This window comes from Anser brachyrhynchus, assembly GCF_964034855.1.
Source record: "Anser brachyrhynchus genome assembly, chromosome: W".
NCBI lineage: Eukaryota > Metazoa > Chordata > Aves > Anseriformes > Anatidae > Anser > Anser brachyrhynchus.
In genome coordinates, this window is record NC_137704.1 from 13,834,998 (window position 1) to 13,862,053 (window position 27,056).

Genomic DNA, 27,056 nt, shown 5'->3' on the forward strand with positions numbered 1-27,056 from the left:
AAACAGTCTGCTAGTCCAAGGGAAAGCCATCCCCTGCAGAGATGGGACAAGGGCGGCCAAAAACGCTCCCTGTGCTTGTTGCGGGCTTCACAGGCACTGGGGAGCTGCGGGTCCGGGGGCTCCCAGCGCTCCCCTGCAGTGACAGGTTCGTGGGCCCTCTTGTTGGGACGGGCAAAGTGCTTAGCTTAGGTTGTTTTCCTGAACAGAAAGCTGTTTTTTGTGTGCTTAGCGATATGCTCTAAGCATCCTCAAAATTTAGTGAAGGAACAAATAGAAGATAATACAGGGTAGCGAAGCATTGCTGGAAACATGAAAATACAGGGTCAGCCTAAACCTCGTGGATGCTACTGAGAATTTTCTCACTGACTCAAGCAGTTGGGGCTCTTTATTTCATTTAATGCCATGATTTTTGCAGGTTACTGCAGGGGAGGAATAATTTCTTATATCTTAATGATTGAGCCTCTCTGTTGGCAGTAGGGTTTTACCATGCTGTAACAAATAATAGATAGCATTCACTTTGGGCATAAGAGGATGATCTTTGAGTCCTGAAATAGGTTCTGCTAGACTTGCTGCTATTGAAAGATTTCCCTTTAAATGCTTTCAGATTTGATCATGCAAGTTAACTCTAAATGATATTGGCATGAGAGCAAGTCTAGAAATCAATATTTATTTCTTTGTAAACACTTTTCTTTGGAAGAAGGAAAGGGTTTTTAAAAATACAAATATAATATAAAAAAGTCCTTTCACTGCCATTGTGCTTTCTACAACTCAAGAAGAGGTCTGAATTGAAAATAGGGATGACTCATGTTTTAGGCTTTCAAAAGTCTGTTAAGTTTGAAGTACTGATCTTGAAAAAGATGTTGCAGCTCATTTGTTTAAAAAAGAAAAAAAGGATTTTTAATACACAGAAATCTGAAGAGAGGAGCACAATGCGTGTGAGGGACTCTGAGCCAGTTTATTTCCTCCTGAGGATATTGCACAGACCTTGGCTGAAGCATCTTGCAAGGGGTGAATTTTGTTGGAGGAACACAGAATGACAAATTTTAGAGTAGGGAAAAATCAGAGTGATTTGCAGTCAGCTCCCCCTTTGGAAGGGCAGGGTAGCATAATGCTTAGGTGTCATCCACCAATGCTGATTGCAGTGAAGATGCAGCATGCCTTCTTAACTGTTATGGTGTCTGGTTTCCTAAATTAAATGACTTTGGATGTGGTCATTATTTGGGTAGTACTTAACAGATACCATAAGGAGACAACGGGGATTTCATAGGTGCTGTTCTGCAGGTGATACTGTCTTGGTGTAACTTCTAAAACTGTAGAGCTGCAAGCTTGCAGTTAGCAAGGGGACCAATTTGATAAATGCTAGCTTTTTAATATAATAGAAATGCATTTTTAGACTTATTTTTTTAAACACCAAATGCCACCAGTAAATGACAATTGAGTAAGACATTATAAGTAGTAGAACTGCAAGGGAAGCCTTTGAAGCAGATTGATTTGCTGCTACTGTAAATTGTAGATATACTATGAATGATGCCTTTTTTAAAATGACATTGCAGGGTAATGTATATTTCAGTATATAGTCTCTTTAGTTTACAAAACAGTTTTGTCAGCTTTGACTGTGCTAATTCCTTCTTAACTTTAAAAGCCTGGCTATATTGTATCTCACATATCACTGTCAGTAGTGGTTTTTATTTAAATTGCAGTTAAAACTTTAAAACTCTTAAATTTGTGGAAGTCACACTGCTGTTTAGTCCTTTTGTCTTGGGATAAGATCCCTGACTAAAGAAGAGTAAATAGAACCATGTTGGGTGTTCAACACTAGGAGTATGTGAACAGAAGTAATACTTTTTTCAGGGGGAAAAAGACATTGAATGTTCAAAAGGAACCACTTTTTAGGAAAAAGGTACCATTTTACTTAATTATTTTTAGTTAAATACCATCAAAGAGACGGAAGGTAGTTACTATAAAGTGATTTATTTTTGGGCAGTGGACCTGAATGATGAATTTCCAGACTGTCTGAGAGAGACTTCAAAAGTAGGGTTTTTAATAGAAAGTCTTTGTCCCTCAACTGGTAGCATTGCTACTGCTTGAAAGTAAGAGAGTAATCCCAGGCTTTGTTTAGCTGTTACTGAAGGTCTTATGTATACCTCATTTAAATAGCTCCTAAAAAGAATGTATTGTTTAATTGATACTGTAATTTTGTGTGCTCAGTGGAATCCAATTAAAGAGTTAGTGCCTTACGCTTTTATTAGTAATTATGCTTAGGTTGTGCAATGATTTCTCTCATTCTTAAGATATTTTCTGTTGTTCTTAAGCTAGAATCCCACAAGTTTCGTGTTTACATACTAAATTGTCAGTTTATATAGCTGCTTTGTGTAGTTTGTGATGCTTGTCTCGTGGAGTTACCTTAGGTGACGTTCCTGTGTTAGGACAGCATGCACACGTTGGTTATTACTTCTCAAATAGGTGCAAAGCCTGACCTTCTTGGGGTTTTGATGCTTCCTAGAGGATTCCCAAGCGAACTTTAAACTTAAAAATACAGATAGCACTGCCTTCTCTTGTTAACAAGCAGAGTAAGATACATGGCCTTATCTTCTTGCTGCTGAAGTTCTTCCTGAAAATCCCAAAGTCACGTTAATCATCATTTTGATGGATGGACGGAGAAAAATCTCCTTCCAGCTATGCCCAGCCTGTTTTTAGCACTGGCTAGAAGGAGTAACGTGAGAAATGCCACATGGCCAGCCGCTGGCTCTGGAGGTTAAGGGCATGCTTGCAGTCTGCGAGGTGTGCTGCTGGCATAAGCATTGTCACGCTGACCTGATCTGTGGGTTATTCCTCTGATGGAGCTGGGTTTTGCTATCAGACCTAACAAAAGCTTCTTTCACCCCATGTATTAGCACAGTGTCCGTGTATCTTTTTGTGCTCGTGTCTATGTGTTTGTGTCGTGTATTCTCTTCGTTGGTGTGCAGTGTTTTTTCCAAAGTTAAACCAAGAGTGGTAAGATCTGGGCTTGGCTGCTTTAGAGGCTGCAGTCACTGCTTCAGCCGTTTTCTCTGTAATTTGTGTACGATTTTGTGTATGTCCATTATAAAAGGGTTCGAGTAGCTAAGTAAAATGCATATAATTATTCAGTTTTATCATTTAAACAGTGGCATCTTGGACCACAGCTTAACAGAAGTAAGCCGCTTGTTGCATGATGTTTCAGATTCCTTCAGTTGAATTCAAAACTGAAATTGCAAGGGAATTGGGCTAATTTGATTTATAAAACAAATGAGACCTTTGTGACAGACTTTGTGACTGTCTGAGAATTCTAGAATAAAAATAATTTTGAAGCCAAAATTTATGATAACTTCAGTGAGTGTAAAATATTGTTTATTTTAACATTAATACAGTTGGTTGATTCAATATTTGCTAATTCCTCCCCAATGTCATATCCAAGGGACACAATTAGAAAATTTTTATTTTCCTGAGTTAACGTGCCTTAATAAACAATATTATGTTCTTACTTAATGATGTCTTATCAAATGGCCTCAATGTCTTTAAAGCTGGCTTCAGTCGTGCTGGGGGATCTGGAGGAGCGACCAGGGAAATTCCAGGATTGCTTGACAGGGGCACCGTATGGGATAGGAACTGCATAGGCAATGTCCTGGAAGAGGCCATGAACTGCTTTGCCGAGATGCAGAGGCAGACAGAGGAGAAATTTCGCATGTGGATAGAAAAGCTAACCCGTCTTGACACAGATGAAGAAAGCAAGCAACAACTGGAGCCCAGGGAACCTAAAATGCAACTAATTGGCCAAAGAGTCCCCCCTACCACACAGTCAGGGGCATTCATACAGATGCCTGATAGCCAAGTACTTCCACAGCAGTCGTTTAATTCTTACATGGGCTATCAAAATGTTGATGCTATGTTAGAGTTTCCAGCGACTTTTATTAACAATTTTCCAGCTATCTTTCCAGAGAATGGGAATATTGCAGAGCCTGATCTGAATCAATCGTAAACTTAAATATATATATATTTCCTATCTTTGCAATTTTGATGTTACTTTGGATTATGCTAAAAACAAGGTTTGCTTTTCTCTTCATATATATTTGTTTTGTTTTTCTCTTCTGGGTTTGATTACCATGGTATCTTTTTTAATTTATAGAGAATATATATGTAGTTAAAAAAATATATATATACCCATGTGCATGTGCACACATAAAACACCTTTAAAGGGAGGGGGGAGTGGGAAACACTGTAGGCTTTCATCACCTGACTTGGGAAAATATAACTTAGAATCCTTGTTTAAATACCCCAAAAGGTATTTAAGAGCTATGTTTGCTACAACAGGAGCATTTAGACTACTCATCCAAATGCTCTTTTTGCATGTTAAAACATTTATATAAGGAAATAAGTTTTATATTTAAAGATGTACCCTAGAGATCCAGACAAGATACAGACCCATAACTTTTCCTTAACTCTGTTCATTCCCAAGTTCTGCAGCTTGAACATGGCACACATTAGTTTTTCTTCTTCCTTTTTAGGTAGAAGTAATAAATGAGCTTGTCCTAAAGATTTAGCTATATATAACCAATGTGCACAACTGATTTTTTTTGTCTCCCATTTAGTAGTTCATTTTCTGTCCAGAGTTCTTATTAATGTCACTGCTGTCTTGCATATGGCATATTTATGGAAGCAGCTGTCTTACACTGTGTGCACAAATAAGCACATGTATACATATATATGTGTTCAGTTTGGGTGGAAATCATCTCCTCTAATTTTAGGTGTCTAGTTTGCTGTTCTGCAGATCTCTGGAAAGAGAAGAACCTATAGAGGATATCTCCTGGTGGCGTCTTTCTCTTCCATCAGTTGTCCAAACTCCCCTTCTAAATAGTTTAGGTGAGATAACTTTAGCTAAAGTTAGGCGAGATGAATCACATCCAGAGGACATGTGTGCGCATGCATGACCTGTGCATACAGAGCACTGCTGCTTCCTTATATATATATGATCAAACTGAATCCTTCGTGCTGGGATAAAAATAGTGGTGTCAGTCCTAAGATAAGTAGCCGTCGCTGGATGGATTGATTCTTCGCACAGGAATTCATTCAAACAAAGGTTTGACAGGCAGATTAGCAAGCACTGTGGTGGTCAGGAGGTATGGTTTGCTGCTCTTGGTCAGACAGCGAGAGCTTCTTCTGAACCACATTGGAATGCCGCTGAAATCATTATTTACTCGTGACTGGGAATGCCAGAGCATTAGTTTCATTTAAATAATGCAAGAACTTGCTATTGTGTGGATTTTTTTATACTGATAGTTATCCTGAATAGGCAGGCTTGAAACTGTGATGTTTGAAGTAGAATTAATTTAAAATGTATATTAGAAACCTCTATTTAATTCTTACTATTGCTACTACGCACAGGGATTTTTGTTCACCTCTCCAGTAAGGCCTTTCTTCGTGTGAAGTAACTTCTCCATAGCTACCAAAAATGTATACTTCTCATCAGCTAGAACTTGTTAAAAGTTTCTAATGCAAATAAAATCAAAATTTTAATAATGGAAATTGAAATTCTTTGCATAAGCATAGTTTAAGTAAAGAGAACACTATAGGTATCTTTTGGCTCTGCTATTTTGTCTTTTAAACATCAGTCACTTCTGTTTTTTTCTAATTATTTTAGTCAAATTCATTCTCTTTCTTTTGGAAGTAACCACTGTATCTTCTGTAGGTCTAACTTCTTCCTTCCTGAAGTCAGTGGGAGATTTTCCATCAATTTGTGGCTTTTAGATCAAACCTGTAACAGGAATTCAAGAAATGTTTTTATTCTCGGTATAATACTATCACTGGTGTTTTAACATTATTCTTGGCCCAGACTTTTTTTTTTTTTTAAATTTGTGATGCCTTCATTAAAGAAAAAGAGGTTAGAGAGCTGTGTTATTTTCAGAGTAATGGTTTGAAAGACTATGCAGGAGAAAATTTTTAAGAACTGGAATAAAATCTATACAGATCATATCACCTTCATGCTTAATTTTGATGCAAAGATTTTGATATGAAGTTACAAGATGACTCCCTCATCTGAATTTGTCTGTATTTTTAACTTAACTGTAGGTAAACTTTAAATGAGTTATGTTTAATTACAATTTAATAAACTTATCTGCTTAAAATGTAAGGTCATTCAGGGAAGATAATTTGCTGATATGAAAAAAAATCCTTCTGTTGTTCATAGATTTGATATTATATACCTTGATGATAAGAGCAGCATATTTTAAAGCATGACAACTTTACAAAGCATTCCCATGCATGCAGAAGCAGCTTTTTGCAGTGACTGGTTTCTTTTAATGTGTAGGCATCACTTAACTCAGTATGTCTGTAAGCATGCTCTTAGCCTTTTTTTATAAAACAGTTTATATGGAGCAATTAGGTATTTCAAAACAAATTGTGTAAGGGGATCAGTTGAGCTTATTTTTCTCTTAGACTTAAACTGACTTTTATGTACTGATCTCATAAATGGATAATAACTTTGGGGATCTAGCCAGTGAAATTTCTGCCAACCTTCAATGCTTTGGTTAGGTAATCTTTTTTTTCTTTAAAAACAAAACAATAACAAAGCAGAATTGAAATAATTTAGTGAATTAATAGATAATTTGCATTTGGTTACTGTAGGTAAAAATAAAAACTCTCCAACACTTTTATCCATTATTATTTTATTTTTTTAATGCAAACAACTATAAATGTGAAAGAACAAGCAGACAATTAAAGTTGTAATAATATTAGGGTCAATTTATTGAAAGGCATCCAGAAGGCTGAGGGGATAGTTTATCTGAGATGTAATTTGAACTCATTTTCTCCATGAAAGCTTCCTAGTATTAAGAATACAGCCATTGCTCTCGCACAGGAAAATGATTTTGGAAATGGTAAATATTTTGTTCGCTCGCTCCTTTCACTCGCCCCAAAGCTGGAGCCAGAGCTTCAGCTGTTGTAACTCTGCTCCTGTGAGGTGGAAGTATGTGTCGGCAGACACAGGTGAATATCTGCTCCCTCAGCGTGTCCCCCGTGTGGGAGTATGCATCTCCTTCCAGATGACAGGGGACCCCCACATTTTCTGTTCAGGGTGCTGTGACCCCCCTGAGGATGGCAGTTGCAGGTTCAGCAGGAGCATCTGAGTGCTTTGTAGCGTGGGTTTGAGGGATGCAGCGTGCTGCAGGCAGGCAGCCTCCTGGCACCGTGCTGCAAGGAGTCTGGACTTCACAGGTGTCTCCTTGAGCAGACAGACTTCTGGACTCCTGATAGGTAACTTCAGAGATTTTTATTTCCTGGAAAAATGGAAGTATTTTTGCTGTAGTGTCTGACTACAGTTGAGTTTACCCTGGTTTCCATTATAAGTTCATTTTCAAAGGGCTTTGACTAGAAACTTTCAGGGAGTTAGAATTTCTTCAGCTGAAATTTTAACATAAATTTTAATCTCATCCATTTAGTACTGCATTAAAGTAGTCCAGCCTTATTTAACTGTATCAAGAGGAAACTCTTGCTTTTGAACCTGGAGATAGATTTTTGAATGTATGTTTTTGCTCACATCTCAAAAAATTGCTTCAAAATAATTGATTTTAACACGTAGAGGAGAAATCAGTAGGACTTTTTGCACAGGTATGGAGAATCACAGATGATGATTTGGAGTTTGTATAATTTTCCTAAGATTTATACTTCAGAAAGGATTAAAGACACGTTCTGATTTCTTAAGTAAATAATTACTTGTGGTCTTATGTTTTTGAAAGAGTAGATGTGTCAGGTCAGATCAGCTGGCGTAGACTGGGATAACTCCAGTGTAAATGGTGCCAATGTAAACCCAACTGGCCTATTCAGGTTTCTACATTGCCATTTTTAATGTTGAATTATGTTTTCAATGTGGCAAAACTTTCTGCATGGGAGTAATTGAACACCCATTCAATTGACCACAGAGTCAGGATTTAGTAGGAGGCGAAACACAGCTACTTCATTAATGTTTTTATAAAGGTGCAAATGAGTCTTTATAGAAAGGCTTAACTGAAATGTCACGAAATGTCAAACTGTCGATTCGATGAATGAAACATTACAGGATCTGCTCCTAGGGTGGGACCCAACGCAGAAGCCCCTGGAGGTCTGGGGGGCCGAGCACTCGTGCCCCTTCTGCCCTTGAGAGGGCTTTGAGAGCTACAGGCAATCCCCAAGTTTGGCACATATCATTTTAGCTGAGTCAGGGGCTTTACTTCACATGCTTCTAACAAAGTAAATGAATTTTCAGGGCTTATTTAGGGAAAAAAAATCAAGTAGCACACAGCATAAAACAAATTCAAGTCAAGGCAGTGAGCCTTAAAACAGTCTATTGGAAAAGTAACTAAATGGGAAAAAAAGGCAAAAAATAAAAATAAAATCCTAGACCTTTCAGGTATACTGATTTTCGTTATTTCTAACAGCATTAGGACAAAATAATTCAGGTAGAAATATGCATCTGTTTATTATTATTATTTATTTATTTTTAAGTTCACGGTGTCTTTTAGTGTTTGTGCAGGATTGTTTGGTTATTTTGTCAGAGCTGCTAAAGTTAAGACTGGAGGACCAATCTTAACTTAAATGGGCTGGGATTAGGTTGGGCAGTTATTTTGCCAATCGAAACATATTTATATTATCACTGCATTTTCTTGTTAATATATATTTTTTATTTCTGTATCACATACTGTAAATGTCTTTAAGTGCTATCTCAAGGGCATTAGAAATTAAATCCTAGCCCTATTAAAACCAGTAGAAAACCTCTACTAATTTCAGTGGAGCTGGCATTTCACTTCATTAAAATGAACTTTCTGCAGGTTTTGGTCAGAGACTACATTAAGGGGACTCTTTGCCTGATAAAGGTGTGTAAATGGGGCTCCCTGAGTTGATGTTTGTTTTTTAAAACGATCGAGGTCTGCACTGTGACCACTGTAGCTGTGTTTGGAAGCATTCGAACAAACGCGCTGTGCAATTAGTACTGTAGAAGCTAAATATTCAGGCTGATTAATGAAGATGGACAGTACTTTGCAAAACATGCTGCTAGAAACCGTTTTTTCTCACAAATTTTATTAATCTCATGGTGCTGGATCAGCAAAGCGAAGGCACATGGAGAACAAGATCAAATTAAACCCGATTTTGAGCACTCTGTTAAATCTCAGACCAATGGAGCAGGGGTTAGTCCGGACCATCAGGAGTTTCGCATCGTCTCATCAAGCCTGTAGCAGCTCACCGTGGGAGGATGCAGCTCGTGCTCCCAAAAACGTGATGCTTCTGGTGGGGTGAGCCTGCCCTTGTTTGCCTGCCTTTCGCTAATGTAAGTTGTGCCTCCACAGGAGACTTTGTGGTCATAGCTCTGTGTGATGCTTTCAATTCCCTCCTGATACACCTTTCCCAAGTAAAACTGGGGAAGAGATCTGGCTAATATGTCTGCTTCCACAATTAAGCAGTCATTAAGTAGCACCAGCGACAGTGAGTCCTGTTGTGCAACAGACATCGTGCATTTCCTCCTGTTCTCAGTGCACAACCATGCTTCATGTGCCTTTGCTTAACGCACATTGAAAATAACTATTGTGTCTCTCTGTATAATTTGGTAAAACAAATCCAAGATATTTTCCATCAGACCATCAAAAAGCCTGAAAGAATGAATGATGATCAGCAAGACTTGAATTTTTGAGATCTCTTCTGGTGTGATATATTATAAATGATCCAGTCTGAGAACAGATGCTCATTTGATTATGTTGGTTTCTATTATTTTATTATTATTATTATATATATATTTTAAAAAAAAGCTGTACTGTGTGAAATGAATGAAACTGTGAGGAAAATGGATTCATCAATTTTTTTTTGTTCACTTTATGATTTTAGGCAGAATGTTGTTACACTACTATTGTTTTTTATTGTATTTACCATGTATTCTTTGCCTAACCCTGTAAATTTTGAAATGTAACTACTGTAACCTGGAATAAATAAATAAACATAAATAGTAATGAAGTGTTTCACGTTGCTAAACAACATAAAAAAGCAAAGGTCTCCTGCCCCCCACCCTCCTTTGGGAATGTTTTAGAGTTCAGATCATTTATGCCATCTGAACCGAGCCTACTTTAGCTGTAGCTCTGGATCATGTCTTAAATAATAGCAGGTTTGTATTGTTTATCTACAACAAAAAAAAGTGGTTGCTTCAGCCTGTAGTCATACATGAAGCCATCCTGTTTAGGTGGAAGTTACTGATTTATCTACTGTAAAACTATTTCAGCAAGTCACTTAGGATGCAATCCTCTAGATCTTAGTTTTTGGCACCCAAAATTTGTTTGCGTTGATTAGCGTAGTGATTATCTGAGCGATTATTTATGTGGTTATTAAAGTCCATGCTATGTTTTGCTTAATCTTGAAGTCAGTTATCTCTTAAATTTGTGCGAGGTATAAATGAAGGGTGTTCTTGGGTCTTTTTATTCTTTTAAAATATCTCAGTAGTCGTTTTTACTATATCAAAACAATAATTTAATTCAGAGTACTGGGATGGGCATAAAACAGAGCAATGCCTTTATTCCTAAAGAAGACCAAGAGCTGAGTCCATGGCTCTTTAGGCTCACGAGTACCTGGGTACCTCAGTGTGTTGCCTTTTCAGCTTTTGCACGTTTCAAGAAAACATTCCCAAATGCTATTTTTAAACTCCTCCATAATTTCCCAGTTAAAAATAGCTCGGTAATTTGAGGAGAGTGTTGTTTTCATTTCAGCTCAGCTCCCCTGCTTGTTAGCCTTGAGCAAGCTGCAAATCTCTGCATGCCTCAGTTTCCCCCACAGACAAAAGGAGGTTAATAACCACCTGGCTGAGATCACTAATGGAAAGCTTTGTTAAGAATAAAGCGCTGCAATTACAATTGCTGTTGTTATTGTACACTTCTGTGCATTTGAGAGCTTGCGGTGCTGTTCACACCTAAATGAGGCTCCTCGTCTCCTCGTTGGAAAGACACTGCTAGCTCCAGAGGGCAACTCTAACCACCAGAATTAGGCTTTGAATTTTGGACTGACTTCAGCCAGGGCAGTCCTCTGGAGCCTTCAGTCTTTTTCCTTTACTTGGAGGGAATTTAAGCGCATAAAGTACTCGGTGTAAGTCCCGTCCCTAGGGCTGGAGCTGATCTTTCCGTGCAGTTTTGGTGCCGGAGATGGGTGCCCTGCCGGTGCCGGACTGAATCCCGCGTGCTGGGGAGGCCAGGAGGGAGGGAGGCGATGCCAGGGGCTGCGATGTGAGCCCCTAGCCTTCTCAGCCTGCCCGTCCCCCAAAGTCCCCCTCTCTGGCTGCAGAGGGAGGACATTTGGGCAGCGAGCTGGGTCTCCGTGCCTAAATTTATGAAAGCTGAAGAGGGAGAATGACTTGAAGGAGTAAATTCCCCATTCAGGTTGTGCTAGCTTTCCCTTTGTTTCACAACCAAAGTGACTACCGGGTACATTGTGCATTGCTAAGCAGCTGCTTCAGCACAAAGGTAAGGAATGGTGCTTCTCCTAGGGTTGCTGCTTTTAACGCACAGCTGGATTTTTACACTTGGTTCCCCCTTTTTGCTTGTGCTGCTGTTATCATGAGTTGGGGGATAAAAGGAGATGTGGCTCTGTGAAAAGCATGGCAGTGGCTAGCAAATAGGAAACGACTGAATTTGCTGCATTGCAAATTAAGCTTGTTTTGTGTGGACCTGGATTTTTGTGCATGTGGCTTTTAATTTGGTTGTCCTGAGTGGAGTTAGCTTTGATGGGCTCTGTAAATCGAGGGGAAATTGGATGCTTGGAAGCGTTGTCCCTGTGATGACCTCTGCCTCCAGATTCTTTAAAAAAATAATAAAAAAATCCTTGCAGTCTTTCCCTCCCCCTGTTAACATTAAGTGTCAACAGCTGTATTTTGCTGCTGGTACTTATTAACTTTCAGCCTTGTCTTTTTGAAGCATTTAGTGCTTTAGTAATAAATTAAAGCCAGTAAATAAATTATCACCAGTGAAATGTAAGACTTCCAGCTACCTTGGGTTCTCAGAAGATGTGATTTTTCCTAAAGACATTGTTTAAATTACTGAGTAGGGAACCTCCTAATTGTGCTACGTTAAATTGTGATCCTGCCATGGTTTTGTTTTGGTCTCTTTTTCTCCTTCGAAATCCTTTTACAGTCAGTTACTGCAAGGAGCAGCTCTATCACAAAGACAAGCCGATAAGAGTTGTGACTGTGGTTTTAGTTGATCCTTTTCATCGTGAAAGTCTTTTTAACTCCTTATTTCCTAGCTGAAGCCAGTTGTCTTTATTTCTCGGTACCCCGCAGTCACTTTGCATCACGCCCTCAGTTGGTCACGTCGCACTGTGCCCAAGCTTAATCCCTCCTGCCCCATTCGCCTGCTATTGAACGGGAAACGGGTTTTGGGGGCTGGAGCTATTTTAGAGGATTTTTTGATATACATCTACTGCAACTTTCATCTAGTTGTCATCTATGTCTGGTTTTTTTTTGTTGTTGTTTTTTTTTTAAACACATGTGAGCATTTCTTGCTTGTTTCTTCTTTTATTCATGCTGAGAATCCTAGGGCTTGTTACCTTGGCCGTGTTGGCCGCTTGCTGGTGATAGGTGCATTTGGATTTCCTTTCCAAATCTGGTTTTGAAAGGCAAGGCTGAGAAAAGCACAGAGACCTCTGCTGTGCTTGCTTTATAAACAGTCAGCTTTGTTTTTCCAGATCTTTAAATTGGTGGCTGTTACGCTGACAAATATAATTACAGTATGTAAATTATATTGAAAATATTTTTGTCTGATGTATACTAAATTTAAGCTAAGTTATAAGGTGTGCTGTTTGGAAGTGTGGAAGATACAAGAGTGGAGCTACAGATAACAAGTTTATGCTTGTATTTCCTACTGATGAAGACTTTCACACAAGTTATTTCTATGGGTAGGTGATGAGAATCACTCTGCATGTATATACATTTATTATACATTTTTGCATGATTATACATGTAGGAGTGGTACAATTTTGACTTGAGACTATTGGTGCCTTCTGTCCAAATACAATTTTACTTGTGTAAACACGTCTATCTAAATCAAATATCGCTGCTTCTTTTGGAGACCTTAGCAAGAAGCTAAAGAAACAAAGACCTGAAGGAATAGTACACAGCTCCTGAAATTTTAGATAACCTATTGTAAAAATGGTCAAATAGTCAATATTGTACTTGACCCTCGTATCTTCTGCACTCAACTGTTTATTTTTATAGATCACATTATATATGTTCATGCTGAACTCTGATGATAAGACTGAAAGAAAACGTTCCTCTCGTGATTCAGTCCACTTGTAACTTCTGCATGTAAATAAATCATCAGCTTGCACAAATAATTAACCGAACATCAGCCAGCTTAATTTTGAACTTGGAGTGCCATTATTTTGCAATTGCCTTTTCAAAAGCAAAAGATTGCCTTTCAGTTAATTATCAGGATTTCTTTTCTAGTCATAATCATCAGTGTTTCATGTTGTGAACAGTTTGGTCTTTAATACATTAGCATTTAACTACTCATTTATTTTTGTTGGGTCTGTTTTAAGTTTGTAATATAACGTTGTTTTATGAAATTGTTGTTTTGGAGGCAGGTCTGATCTCAAATATTTTGTGAATTTTTTCATACCTTGTTGCAAAACTGATCTTTAGTACAACTTAAGCAATATGGTCACTCTTTAATGAAGTGTGTTGCTAATCCCAGAACAGGCATTTCTTAGGATATTGTGTTGAATTATGTTTCAGGGACCGAGTCACACAAGCAAACCTGAGTAGAAACAGCTTTTCAGAGACCTAGAAACTTTTAGTTCATTGCATTCTTTGTCTTCAACAACAGACATCAGTTACTTCTCAATGAGACCAATCTTTCCTGAAACTTTTTTCTTTTTATTCTTTGTGAATTTTAAAAATTTCTTCAGTCATTCAGTAACTCTGAAGGTCCTGTCTTTCTGAACACGTTATTAGTGTCCCATATGACTGATACATCATGTCATGAAAAAGTCCCTCAGACATTCAGCTGCCAGCATTCCTTTGGAGCTGTGCAGTTGCATGAGGAAAGCAGCTGAGCTTTGGCCATTTTTCCATTTTGTACTGTTTTCTGTGGCTAAAGTCTTAGCCCAAACCAAGTTTTCATTCTAGCACTTGAGGAATGAGAACTCTAAGCACTTTCACCCACTCTGAATCGATAAGCTGTAGTTGCTATCTGAGACAAGGTATTTGAATTAAAATGTGCATCCTTTCAGTGTAACGATATTTAGCTATTCTCTCTTTGCTTCCAAATTAATCCTTGTCTTGAATTTGAGGTCTCTGTGAGCCTCTTCTGTTTCTAGTATGCTTCCAAATTATAGGGGTTTTTCAAAAAGGAAATATTCTATCCTAATAAAATGGACCAAAAATATCATTTTGTTTTTCCTCAGTAGAGATTTCAGAATCATGTAAGCAATTCTCTCTGCTTATTTCCCCCTTCACTTTGGTGGCAAAAGGTGCATATGGTAATCATAAAAACCAAAAAGAAGCATATTTATCACTGCACACTATAGTTTCCTTCCTTGTTCTTGATCTTAAAAAAAAAAACAAAAAACAAACAAAAAAAATGCACTTCTGAAAAATCCCTCCATCCCTGACAGATAACTATTACATAAGGAAGCTTGCCTAATGTTAAATTGTTGTAACAGTTACAGTTTAATGATTCAGATATATCAGAAAGTTAGCTTTATTCAATCAACCCTAAAGTAATGTAAGCTGTCACTTGAGTTTTGTAAAATTCTCTAGTTAAATGTCTTGCCAAAACTTAATGTCCTGTAACATATTATTTCTTCTTTTAAACTGAAGGTTTTATCCTTTTAGGACTGTAAATGTAACATTGTCAGATATGGAGCTGTTATGTGTTAATGTGAAAGATAATGCACAAATAACGGATACATTCATAACTGTGTTTTTCTCACATTTGTGTTTTCTGTGTATGCAAGTTTAAAATGTCTCTGTAATCTCAGACTATGTTAATTAACTGAAGTGCAATAATTGATACAATTTATAGTTTTTTTAAGAGCTTCGCTAGGAGCTTAATCCTTAAACAACTTATTTATACTTTTTAAGGTGTCTTTTGCTGATTTCTGACAACTGCTGCCTTTCTCTCCTTCTGCAGATAGACCTCCAGTTGTAGCTCATTATGATATATCAGACACAAATTCGGACCCAGAAGTGGTAAATGTGGACAATCTGTTGGCGGCTGCAGTAGTTCAAGAACACAATAATTCTTTAGGAAATCAAGACTCGGGATCTACCTGGAGAACCAGAGGGCTGCTAGATGAGCTGAGTGCTGATACAGGTCTGTTGAAGTTCCCTTCCTCTGATGTTCATTCCATCATCTTGGCCACTGTCTCTGCCTTCCGTCCTTTCAATATCTTTGTAATTTATATGGCTTTAAAAGCACCTTGTATGGACTATGCAATAAAGCAGTATAGGAGCTAATTGAAAATGTCTGACATTTATTCCAACATACAACTGGTAAAAATTGGCAAAGATTCCTGCAATGTATTTTTTTGGAAACTAATTTTCTTAATTCTTTTTCCTCCTTTCCCTCTAATTACTTCTTGGAAAATAGGTATTTTTTTTCTTTTCTTTTTTCCTCCTCTCTAATGAGAGTGAGCTAAACTTATTACTGAATGGTTGATTCTGATGACCCATGCCACTAGCTAGTAAACCAATCATAATCTTATTTTAATTATTGTAATTGTCTATGTCTCTGTATGTCTTTTTTTTCTCTCTTTTTATTTCCTTAAAATACAAGCATTAATTATTTCCATATGCCACCTGTATTTTTTAACATACCCTAGAAAACTGGACATACCAACATCAAATAAAGATGAAGGGTGAAAAAGTGCTGGTAAGTGGGCTTCACATCAAGAGACTAAAAAGAAATTTCCTACAAGAAAGCAAGAGCAGGAATACTGTGGGAGGCTTCATAAAAACTGCTCAGCTTCACTTGTTTCTTGCAACACTTCACTAGCAAAAGAGTTGAGCATTAACACGAGATGTTCCTGTATCTTGGGGGAGAGCTATATAAGCAGGGAGCTAATGGGGAATATTTCCTATCGACTTCACCCTGTATCCTCAAGTGCCAATATATTAGCATCCTTGCCACTCATTTTTGATATATGGTTACGATTTTAACTGCATAAGACATGGAGTCTTGCCTGTGGTGGTGGAGCAGAGAAGTTTTTTGTTTTACTCTGTTTTTTAAATGTAAGCCTGCCAAAAGGCACCTATACTGGAAGTCTCCTGGTAGCTCAGAGCTACTTTTCTGTGTCTATCAGGCTTAAAGAAATACAAGTACGTAGCAGATTTTGAAAGAGCTGTTCCATTACTATATAGCAGACGTTTCCGTTACGTGAATGTGAGAATCTCTGTTATGTTATCTTCGTTATGCTCTGTGGCCGGATGATGTTCCAGCCTTTTTGAAGCTAGCCTGTGTTTTCCAAGCTCACTGCTGTTGTTTGCAGGATAGTAGGCTCACAAGCCTACTCCTTTATTAAGTGATTAAAAAAAAAAAGTAGAACACCTGAAATTAACTTTATTACATAGCACTAATGATTTGGTACTTTAGTAGAAAGAAAGGAATGTAAAGAAATAAAAAGTGAACGTTTCTTACCAAGCTTCCTTCTGCTTGCCTCTTATGAGTACAGTTGAGCGATGCAGGTAGAAATTTGTCATCCCTCCTTCTACCTATATCCAAGGACACTTGCTTTTGCAAGGATGAGGTTGCAAGGTACCTAGATAATTTCAAAAAACTTCTTTATCCTTGAACCAATGGGAACATGTCCAGACTAATTTATTCCTCATGCTGGGAAAGCATCTGAAAGGATGAATCTTTTTTTTTTCTTTTTTTTTTTTTTCGCTGCGTATACTTTGCCTCAGAGCCTTGTACCTCTAGTACATTTCTGGCTCTACATTTGTCAGTGCTGGCCTTTTCTTACCATGCCTAAGACTGCACATTTGGAAAGCAGATGTAAGATTTGAAAATTCTGTTTTCCAAATTAATCTCAAGCCAGTATCTAGTTTAGCATGCATTAAAATATGTGTTCCCGTGAGAAAATAACACCATAAAGTTTATCTAAGTGAAAAATCTTACTGGGACACACTATCACATCTTTGTGTATAGGCAAATATTTGGAGTTGGGACTTTATGGCGGTCAGTGATGTTTGCCAAGAAATGTTCAGCTGAACTGTAATGTTAGGAAAAGTCTGCCTGGGCTATTATTTTAAGTTCAGCTTAAAATCTTTTTTGTGTTGTGAGGTGGAAACTCCTCCTTCAGGCCCATTGCAGCACATGGATTTCCTTCCCTTTCCAGCCCTGCTCCGATGCTGCACCAAGGGCCTTTGCTTTCCAGAAGCAGTGAACATACTCTGTCCTTCTATTTTGCTTCCATCTTTTCCAAGTATTTCAAGTGTTTCTGAGTATTTTCAATTAGAAAGTCTTCCCGGCACATGTTCTAAGATTAATTTCTTCTTTTTGTGTCCTCTTGGTCCACCTTGGGGTTTAATCAGTTCTGTAGTTTGCACACTAAATTTTAGAGTTCTGTAGATGATTATTGCAACCTCCTCCTCCTATCTTTGAGGAAGTGTCCAGTCAAACTAGATATAGATAATATATTCAGATAATCTCAAATTTTCCTGCTCTACAAATGATTCTTCCCATGTGTAATGCAGTTGCGGGAATTGTTTCCAAGAAGTAGGTAGTCTCGTCTTCAAGGCTGCCCTGTTTCTCCCAGGTTGCTGCTAAAGAGAGACAATAAAAGTATATATTTTTATACTTTTAAGTGTTGAATTAGTTTATTTTCTATAAAACAAAAAATGTTTTGTCTATTTTGTGTTTTCTGTGCAAGTATAATGTTTCACAATGCAATTTCACTAATTGTGGTGAAGTACTCAGCAGTACTTGGCAGAAAACCGAAAACCTGCCACACTTCTTATGTTTAGAAAGGACTTGTTGTTTGACAAACTGATGAACTGGATAGCTATTGAGGAGCTGTAATAAAAACTAAAATAAAATAAAACAGTGCTTTATATAGAGGCTACAAAGAAAAGATTTTTTTTCTCAAGTATTTGTAATAATATTAGAGCAGATGTGAAGCAGTATGACCAGAAAATGATAGTTTTGTTTTCTTCTGTCTTCTCCTAGTTTAGAACAAAATGTTGACACCAACATTTCTGTTTCCTCAGGGTGTGTGGTGTTTCCATCCATCCTGTAGGCTTTGTTTCCCATAGTGTCACTGGGTTTGATTTATTGACAATAGATTGTCATCTTGCTTTATTTTGAAGAGGTTTAGGTGCAGGCTAATTCAGAATTATTGTAAAATAACAGTTGGAAAGTCTAATTACCCCTAAATCAGAGAAGTGTTCCTGACACAATGGTATGTCTTTTCTCACATTTGTGTGATAACACCATCACTAGAGCTACTGAGATAGGATAAATCCAGTGATCATCCTGTATCTGATAAAGAACTGAAAGTTAGCTAAGTTGATCTAATAACCTTTCCCGATCTTGGTATTTCATTTTTTGGGGGGGTTAGATCTAGAAATTCCTTTTCCAGCTGATTTCTGAGTCATGTAAGCTGTTAAACATTGTGTTTGCATTTTTCCTTTCCATAGGTCATTTGGATCCAGGCTTCCTTGCAAGTGACAAAACCTCTTCTGGTAACGCCCAGATCAATGAAGAAATTAATATTGCCTCTCTTGATAGTGAAGTAGAGATTGTTGGAGTTCAGGAACATGCCAGGTATGAATTCCTTTTTCTTACTTTTTTCAGTTTTAATATTTCTTTTAATTTTATCAGAATATCTATGCTGCAAAAATTAATTTAAAAAATGGTAACTTCCACTTCACTGGTTATCATCCATGAATGATGCCCAAAAGGTAGCAAACGTTGCACTTGTTTTTTCTATTCTGCTTGTTATGGTGTTATCAGAATGGTTTTCTAGAGAATGGTTATCAATGTCATATGTATTTAGATTAAGCTTGTGATTTCCTATCAAACATCAGCAGGCTAAACATATGATATATTAAAATACTAAATGTTGAGATACCAAGTTTCTCAGTGTTTCTCAGTGTTTCCCACGTCGGGAAACATTGTTAGGAATTCAGTTTTTAAGTGCATAGTATGAATATGCAAATACATAAACCAAAATAATTATTTGGGTTCTTGTTTCTTTTCAGAATAATTCACTTTAAACATTTAGAATCATAGACTCATAGAATATCCCAAGTTGGAAGGGACCCATAAGGATCATCAGGTCCAACTCCTGGCACCGCACAGGTCTACCCAAAATTTTAGACATCCCAGGATACGGTTGGCCCTCCTGGCTGCCAGGGCACACTGCTGGCTCATATTCAACTTGCTATCAACCACAACCCCCAGATCCCTCTCTGCGGGGCTGCTCTCCAGCGTCTCGTCGCCCAGTCTGTACATATAGCCAGGGTTGCCCCGTCCCAGGTGCAGGACCTGGCACTTGCTCTTGTTAAACTTCATGTGGTTGGTGATCGCCCAGCTCTCCAATCTGTCCAGATCTCTCTGCAAGGCCTTTCCACCCTCATCCGAGTCCACAACTCCTCCAAGTTTGGTGTCATCGGCAAATTTGCTCAAAACACCTTCTAGTCCTACATCCAAATCATTTATAAAAACATTGAAGAGGACTGGCCCTAAAATGGAGCCTTGAGGGACCCCACTAGTGACCATCCGCCAGCCAGATGTGGCCCCATTTACCACAACCCTTTGAGCCCTGCCCGTCAGCCAATTGCTCACCCATCATATGATGGTTTTGTTTAGCTGTATGCTGGACATTTTGTCCAGTAGGATCCTATGGAAAACTGTGTCAAAAGCTTTGCTGAAGTCCAAAAATATTTTGGACATTTAAATAATTTTCGATTTATTTAATTAATCAGTTGTTGTAAAAGTGAAATTACTGGAATCTTTTCAATGGCCAATGTGATAAGATAGCCCTTTTAGCCTAAAAAACAGATCCTTATTAATCTTAGTTTTATTTGAATATATAAGATAGTTCAAACCCCCAAACTAGATCAGGGCAGGAAAGCCAGAGGTTTCTATCAAGTTCGGATAGATAGCAGTTGAGTTGTGCTTTGGCTGTTATTCTTGTTAAGTGTATTTTGATGTCTCTCGTAATCTTTAGAATATGGTCTTTCCTTGGTTTGAGGTATTACGAAGCAGTTGAACAAGACCAGCATTTTCATACAGTGAGGAGACTCAGTTTGGTGAAATAAAAGAAAGTTATTACAGTGTACACACAAGCTCTGTTTAAAACTAGTATGCTGCCTGGTGAATGCTAGGAGGAGGAAAAGGGGCGTGCAGAAGGAACAGAGCTTTTCTCTGTCATTCCTTCACCACATCTTTCTTGAGGAAAGGAAGAAGGAAGGTGTGTAGGACCCAGTTTCCTGGGTATGAAACTACAGGTAGTTTGGATGCAGTCCATTGCTGTTGGATGTGGGGAAAAAAAAGGAAATTTTAAGGTGCTGAAGGAAGAGAAATTTAGTCTTAGCTTCTAGAACTTCTCATGGCTAGCCTGCCTATTTATCCATCAGACCCAGGGCTTAGAGAATCTTTGTCCTGATGCCAAGTGACGTGGACTTGTTCTCCACTACTATTTTGTGTAAATCTGTCTAGCGCTATATACACACAACCCTTCTGCTTGAGGTCCCCGAGTCAAACACTTTCCACGCTGCTTGCCTCAGTAATGTTTACCATGTATGAGAATGGGAATGTTAAGTAAATGCAGAGTTGCTGTTTAAAATTAGTTTTAGTAGATATGGACCAAAATAATTTCAACAAAGACAGTTGAATAGCACGCTCTTCTTGTGCTTTCCCTTGTTCATGTAACCACTCTGTCATCTCTCAAAGAGTAGGTCTTACTGGTTCTGTAAAATACGTGCACATTTTGGTTGTTTGAATCCTGTTTAGAGTTTTATTTCTCTTGCAGGTCTAGGCTTGCAGTTACGAAGTATTGATGGGCTTCTGACGGGGTTGTCGTTTGGAAAAGGTTTAGGATTTTTATCAGTATTTTTTGCATGCTTAGTTAGTATGGTGTTTGGACTCAGTCCTTTTGCTCACACTGTTTTTATTGTGCTCCGTGCTCCATGTTTCTCAGTTTGTTTATTTTTTGTCCAATGGAATTTTTTAAATTATGCATGTGCATAAAAGTCTTCCTCCATTTTTTCCTAGGTTTTCTTTTTGTTTTGTTTTGTCACTTTACTTGATATTATCCCCTTAGCTATAGGTTGGAAAGCATGTTCCCTAAGTTAATATTTGATCGAACATTCTGTTATTGACTGCTTGTGTGACTTGTTTGAGGATAAACACATTTTTTGCAAGGTATCATTTCCATGAGATAAGTCATAGATTGCTTTTTGTCATCTTCAGGGAGAAAAGTTAGTATTAACTTTGCTCTGTATTGGAATGACGAACCATTGTCCCTGAGACTGAGCACTGTATTTAGTTTGCTTTGGCTACAAACTTTTCTTGTCACTTAAACTTTAAAATATTTCTTCTTAAAAGAAAGCTTAAACAAATCCCCTCCATTTGTTAGACTTCCAATCCCTTATTACTAATTCTTTGTAGATACCTAGTTTAAGTATGTATTTTTAAGCTCAAAGATGTAATAAAAAAGTAATTCTGAACATTGTATTCAAAATTAGAGTAGAATAGAATAGAGTAGAATAGAATAGAATAGAATAGAATAGAATAGAATAGAATAGAATAGAATAGAATAGAATAGAATAGAATAGAATAGAATAGAATAGAATAGAATAGAATAGAATAGAATAGAATAGAATAGAATAGAATAGAATAGAATAGAATAGAATAGAATAGAATAGAATAGAATAGAATAGAATAGAATAGAATATCCTGAGTTGGAAGGGACCCATAAGGATCATCGAGTCCAACTCCTGGCACCGCACAGGTCTACCCAAAATTTTAGACCATGTAACTAAGTGCACAGTCCAAATGCTTCTTAAATTCCGACAGACTTGGTGCAGTGACTACTTTCCTGGGGAGCCTGTTCCAGTGTGCGACCACCCTCTCAGTGAAGAACCTCTTCCTGATGTCTAGCCTAAACCTCTCCTGCCTCAGCTTGACACCGTTCCTGCGGGTCCTATCACTGGTGATTAAGGAGAATAGATCAGCACCTGCCCCTCCACTCCACCTCGCAAGAAAGCTGTAGACTGCGATGAGGTCTCCCCTCAGCCTCCTCTTTTCCAGGCTGAACAGGCCAAGTGACCTCAGCCGCTCCTCATATGTCTTCCCTTCTAGACCCTTCACCATCTTGGTCGCCCTCCTCCGGAGGCTCTCCAACAGTTTTACATCCTTTTTGTACTGTGGTGCCCAGAACTGCACACAGTACTCAAGGTGAGGCCGCACCAGTGCAGAGTAGAGCGGGACAATCACTTCCCTCGACCAACTAGTGATAGCATATCTGACATTTGTATTCTGACAAGTTAGAGCTCAGAGAATGAGATTTTTCATCCTATTTCATGAAACTCTTTCTCTAACCAGAGACAAAAAAGATGAGCATAATCTAAGGCGTTCTGGAGAAACTAAATTGTGCTACCTTGAATTAAAGCCAATAAAATGTAAATGTCAGGAATATTTGACCAGTGCAGGAAACGTGGGTGCCTGAAATACAGTTCACGTGCCTTCAAAAAGAGAAGGGAAAAGGTTACCCTAGCAGCCCCAAATCTCCTGCTTATGTATGCAGTCAGGAGCAGCTGCAGCTGCCACCAGTGCTTACAAGAGCAAAACAATTCTTGGAGCACAAGGTATAAAGTTTTACTAGTGCTCATTTAAGATTTCCAGCTATGAATGGAGTGACCATCTTAAAGACTCCAGTAATTCTTGTCATCACTTCATAGAGCAAGCCGAGTCTTCTGTTATGTTTTTTCTTTCTAGTTGTTCCTAGCTTGTACTTAATTTGTCACTTATCTGTTATCAATATAATAGATAAAAATACCGTGCAAATAAATAGACATGTACCTCACTTCAGCAAGGCACTTGAGTGTGTGCTTATCTTTAAATACATGATTTAGTTTTATTGACTGCAATCACTGAAAGCCTAAATGTTTTGCTGAAGTGGGGCTGTACTGTTAGCAGGGAGCATTTCCCAGCATGTTTGTAATTTTTAGTTAAGATGACCGAAGAAAAATCAAGTGTAATGGCTTTATTATTGTAATGAAGGTATCATTATGTCCTTATGGTAACACAGTTTTGATTTCATATAGAAAGTTATCTTTTCTCTTTGTCTCATCAAGCCTTGCTTTCAATTTTTCTCTTTTTAAAATTCCAGTGGGTAAAATTGCTAGCAGGAAACGGAATGCTTCTGAATAATGCATGGTATAGTACACGTGATGGGGCAGAAAACTCTTCAAGATCCTGGGGATCCATGCACATATTTAGTGGGGAACATCACTTTACACCCACTGGTAGAATTGAGTTCTTAAAAAGAATTTAAACCCCAACAGCCCCTTCCCCAGCTCTGCCCCTGAGTATGAATTTAAGTCTAGTCTCAGCATGGTGAAGTTGCAGATCAGTGGGTATTTAAGATGTCGTGGATCTACAAATGGAAAAGCCCCAAGGAAATTTTGGGGAGGGACGTGTTAATTAAATGCCTAAGCGGTAAAACACTGAAGCTAAGAATCTCATGCCTGAATTCAATAGCAGCTTTAATGCTTTCTGCTTTTTGCCTTGCTACAGGTGTGTGCATCCTAGGGGAGGCGTGATCCAGAGTGTGTCTTCCTGGAAGCACGGCGCAGGCTCTCAGTACATTAACACTCAGCAAACGCAATCATGGACAGCTGTGACTCCCCAGCAGAATTGGTCTTCGCCCCCAGAAGTAGTAGACCTCACTTTGGATGAAGATACCAGACGCAAATATCTACTGTAATGCAGTGTCACTGTGTTTCTGTCCCCATCCCTCCTCCCTTTGTGGCACAGAAGTTCATTGTTATAGCTTCAGCTTCAGAAGCCCTATTCCTGGCATTATGAAATTCAAACTCATGAAGTTTTTCATTTCCATAAGAACGTAGTATAATTTTAAGATCATTTAAAATGGTTTCTTTGCCTTCTCAAAGGAGGATTCTTCCCAGAATAAAGACCCAATAGCTCCAAATTTAAAACACGTCTATAGTTGCTAACTTGTGTGTGTTAATTTGAGGAAATGTGTACAAAGTTGTCCTCCCACTCTTTCCTGCCTCCAACTTCAGAACATTTTTAATTTATCAGTATATCGGGTTTGTTAGTAGAAGTTAGTGTTTTGCTGTGTGAGCATCAGTGATTTTGAGAAATGCTGTGTCCTCACTGATTTCAGTGGAACTGGGGGGTATTCAACACTTCCAAAAACTGGGCCGAGAGTATTTATACCCAAGCTAATGTGGTTACATTACCAGCAGGAGGAACTGTCTGTAATACAAAAGGCCCGTAGCATATGCACTGAACAGCTTTTAATTAAAGGACTTTTATTTTCAATATAATTTATAGTTTACACTCTTTTCAGTGCTGAGTCTTCTGTCTACTTGACTACTGTGTTTCACTGATCATTTCCCACAGCTTATCACAGTTTAAAATAGTCATAGTAGAAACTTTCTAGCAGCTAATTATTACAAAAGCACAAGAAAATGAAAAGTAATAAAAAGGCCCAACATCCCTCTCCTTTTTAAATGTATCTGAGCTTTTTACCTATTTCTGAATCTTGCCTGGAGTAGGGGAAGAAGAAAAACGAAATGTATTTGCTCCTAGTCCTCATTTCTTCTATTGATTATCTGCTTCGTTGACCATCTCAAAAAATAAATTAAAAAAAAAGACAAACGTGTAAAGCCCCAGACTAGCAAAGCACTTCAGCAGGTGTGTATTGTTAAGCTCTGACAGTTCGCTGAAACTCACGGGGCCATTCAAGTGCTTCAAACTCTGTCCTAAAGGTTGTTGCAGGATCAGGGCCTGAGGTTGTGATCTTTTCTTTAACTAGATCTGCACCATTTTCCTGGCTTTAGGTCATGTCTCTTACCCTAGTTTTGGAATTGCTTTTAGGGTATGATCCAGGAAACACTTTCTACCGGAATATTTGCTCGACTGAAATCAGTGGAACCGCTTGCTTCAGTGGGCTCTAGTTTCTGTAGCGTATATGGAAGTTCCTGGCCCTAATCTGTCATATTGAGCCTTTTGCAAGGCAAAAGCCAAAGATTAGACTTAAACAAGATGATATTCACTTTAAATGTCTGTTGTGCAATTAAAATATTCCTTTGTATTCAAATGTTTCAAATGGAAATTTTCTACAGCTCTCTCAGCAGACTTTTGCCATTTGATGCTGAACAAGGGGTAGTCAGGACACGGGAAGTTCTGTTTCGTTTTTGTGTTGGCTCGTTTTTAAATTTATTTGGCTTCCAATATTTTTTTTTCTGTGAGCAGAAAACAACAACAACAAAAAAACAGCACCAAAAGTCCATTACCTGTGTTGTCACGTAATGATGTAAAAAGAAAAAGAAAAGACAAAAAAAAACAGCAGTGGTGGTACAGTCAATAACAAACACTTTTTTTCTTTAATAAGCAGAAAGGTTATGACTGCACTTTAGAGAACAATTAGGTAAGGGATTGCTATTCCAGTTTAAAGCTTTCTAAAACATTGAGCTGTGATAAGTGTATTGCATGACCAGACAATGTATGTGGTGCTTCTAGTGACGGGTTTCTTTCTCAGGGGCAGGAGGGAGAAGCGGAGCCCACGGTCCTTGCAGTAGGGAAAAAAAAGCCTGCACCGTCAGGACACTCTAACAGCGGTGGCTGTTGATCTTTTTCTCCTCATGTTTTCATCACGTAACTCGGCCGTCATTTTGGTGGGCTAGCACACATGCTTGTAAGGTAACTTTGGAGCAGTGATTTAGTGTGGCTGTTTTTTGCTGTTTCATCGAGTCTTTTAAAGATCAGTTTTGAAGAAAGCTGTAGGGACCCGTTTGTAGTACTTCCATTAAAAATGCAAACTATCTATCTGTTTTTCAGTTTGTATATGATGTGACTTCCATGTATATATAAAAGCAACTGTGTCCTAACCAAGCTTCCTCCAATTGTGCACTGTTTGTTTAAACAACTCATGTATCATAGTCTGATGCAGGTTTTCTTTTTATTTTATTTAAAACACTACATTATTTTCTTTTATTCGTAACATATTTGAAAGGGTAGTGATCCAAAAACCACAATCACTGGATAGCTAGGAAGTGTTTTCGTTTTTTTATTTTTGTTTGTTTTTTGTTTTTTGTTTTTTTACAAGAGAGCAAAAGGTGCCTGGATGGTTTTGCTCTTCTCCGCAGGAAAGTGAAATGTTAGCCATTGTATGGCTAAGAACCAGTGCACTTAGGGCCTGATCCAGAACCCACTGGAGCTGATGCCAGGCTTTCCGTCAGCTTCAGTGTGCATTGGCTCAAGCCCTTCATGGTTTAGCAGTTCCTGAATTGCTGGAGTGTGAACTTGGAATCTTCTGTAGTGAAGACAAATCATTGCTTAGAATTTAAATGTTTAAAATGTGCGACTCTAGTTAAAATTTTTTGATTCTTCTTGACACTCATTATTTAGTTCTCATTTTCCATTTAGTATTTAATGGTCTTTGGAGAAAAAAATAATAATAAAACAGAGTGTTATATATATATAAATATATATTTTTTGGAGCAAGATGAAACCTGTTTTTTGAAACAAGTCTGTAGCATAAAGGTTAAACTATTTTAAGACAAAATAAAATAGAGTGTATTATTTAAACAATATCATCTTGTTTGGGATTTTTTTTGTTTGTTTGCCCAAGCAGCCTCCTCGTGGTATTTTCTCCGAGGGCGTCCCCTTGTCCCATCCTCCCTGCTGGTCCCTGCAGGTTGAGCAGAGCACTTGGCTACCAGGCCCCTGCTGCACTCGGGTTTTCCCCACGAAGCATCACAGTGGGCAGATGGTGCTGGCAAGCTGAGATCTGCCATTTTAAATGGACTTGTAGACAAGCAGTGGAGCTGTGCCCAGGTCCTG

At 38.2% G+C, this 27,056-nt stretch overlaps 1 protein-coding gene across 4 annotated transcripts in view; it reads left to right on the forward strand.

Moving 5' to 3' along the window:
* The window catches only part of ARK2N (arkadia (RNF111) N-terminal like PKA signaling regulator 2N), a 64,990-nt gene extending 38,401 nt beyond the window's left edge, over positions 1–26,589 (forward strand). For 3 of the 4 annotated variants that reach the window (XM_080572293.1, XM_080572295.1, XM_080572294.1), the window contains 3 exons: positions 15,147–15,329; positions 18,653–18,779; positions 23,760–26,589. In XM_080572293.1, the coding sequence (XP_080428419.1) occupies positions 15,147–15,329; positions 18,653–18,779; positions 23,760–23,949 (500 nt within the window). In that variant the 3' untranslated portion in view covers positions 23,950–26,589. Of the gene's footprint in view, positions 1–3,542; positions 6,364–15,146; positions 15,330–18,652; positions 18,780–23,759 lie in introns of those variants that run through there. The other variant, XM_080572296.1, reaches the window with a different exon arrangement.
* Positions 26,590–27,056: the final 467 nt, after the last annotated feature.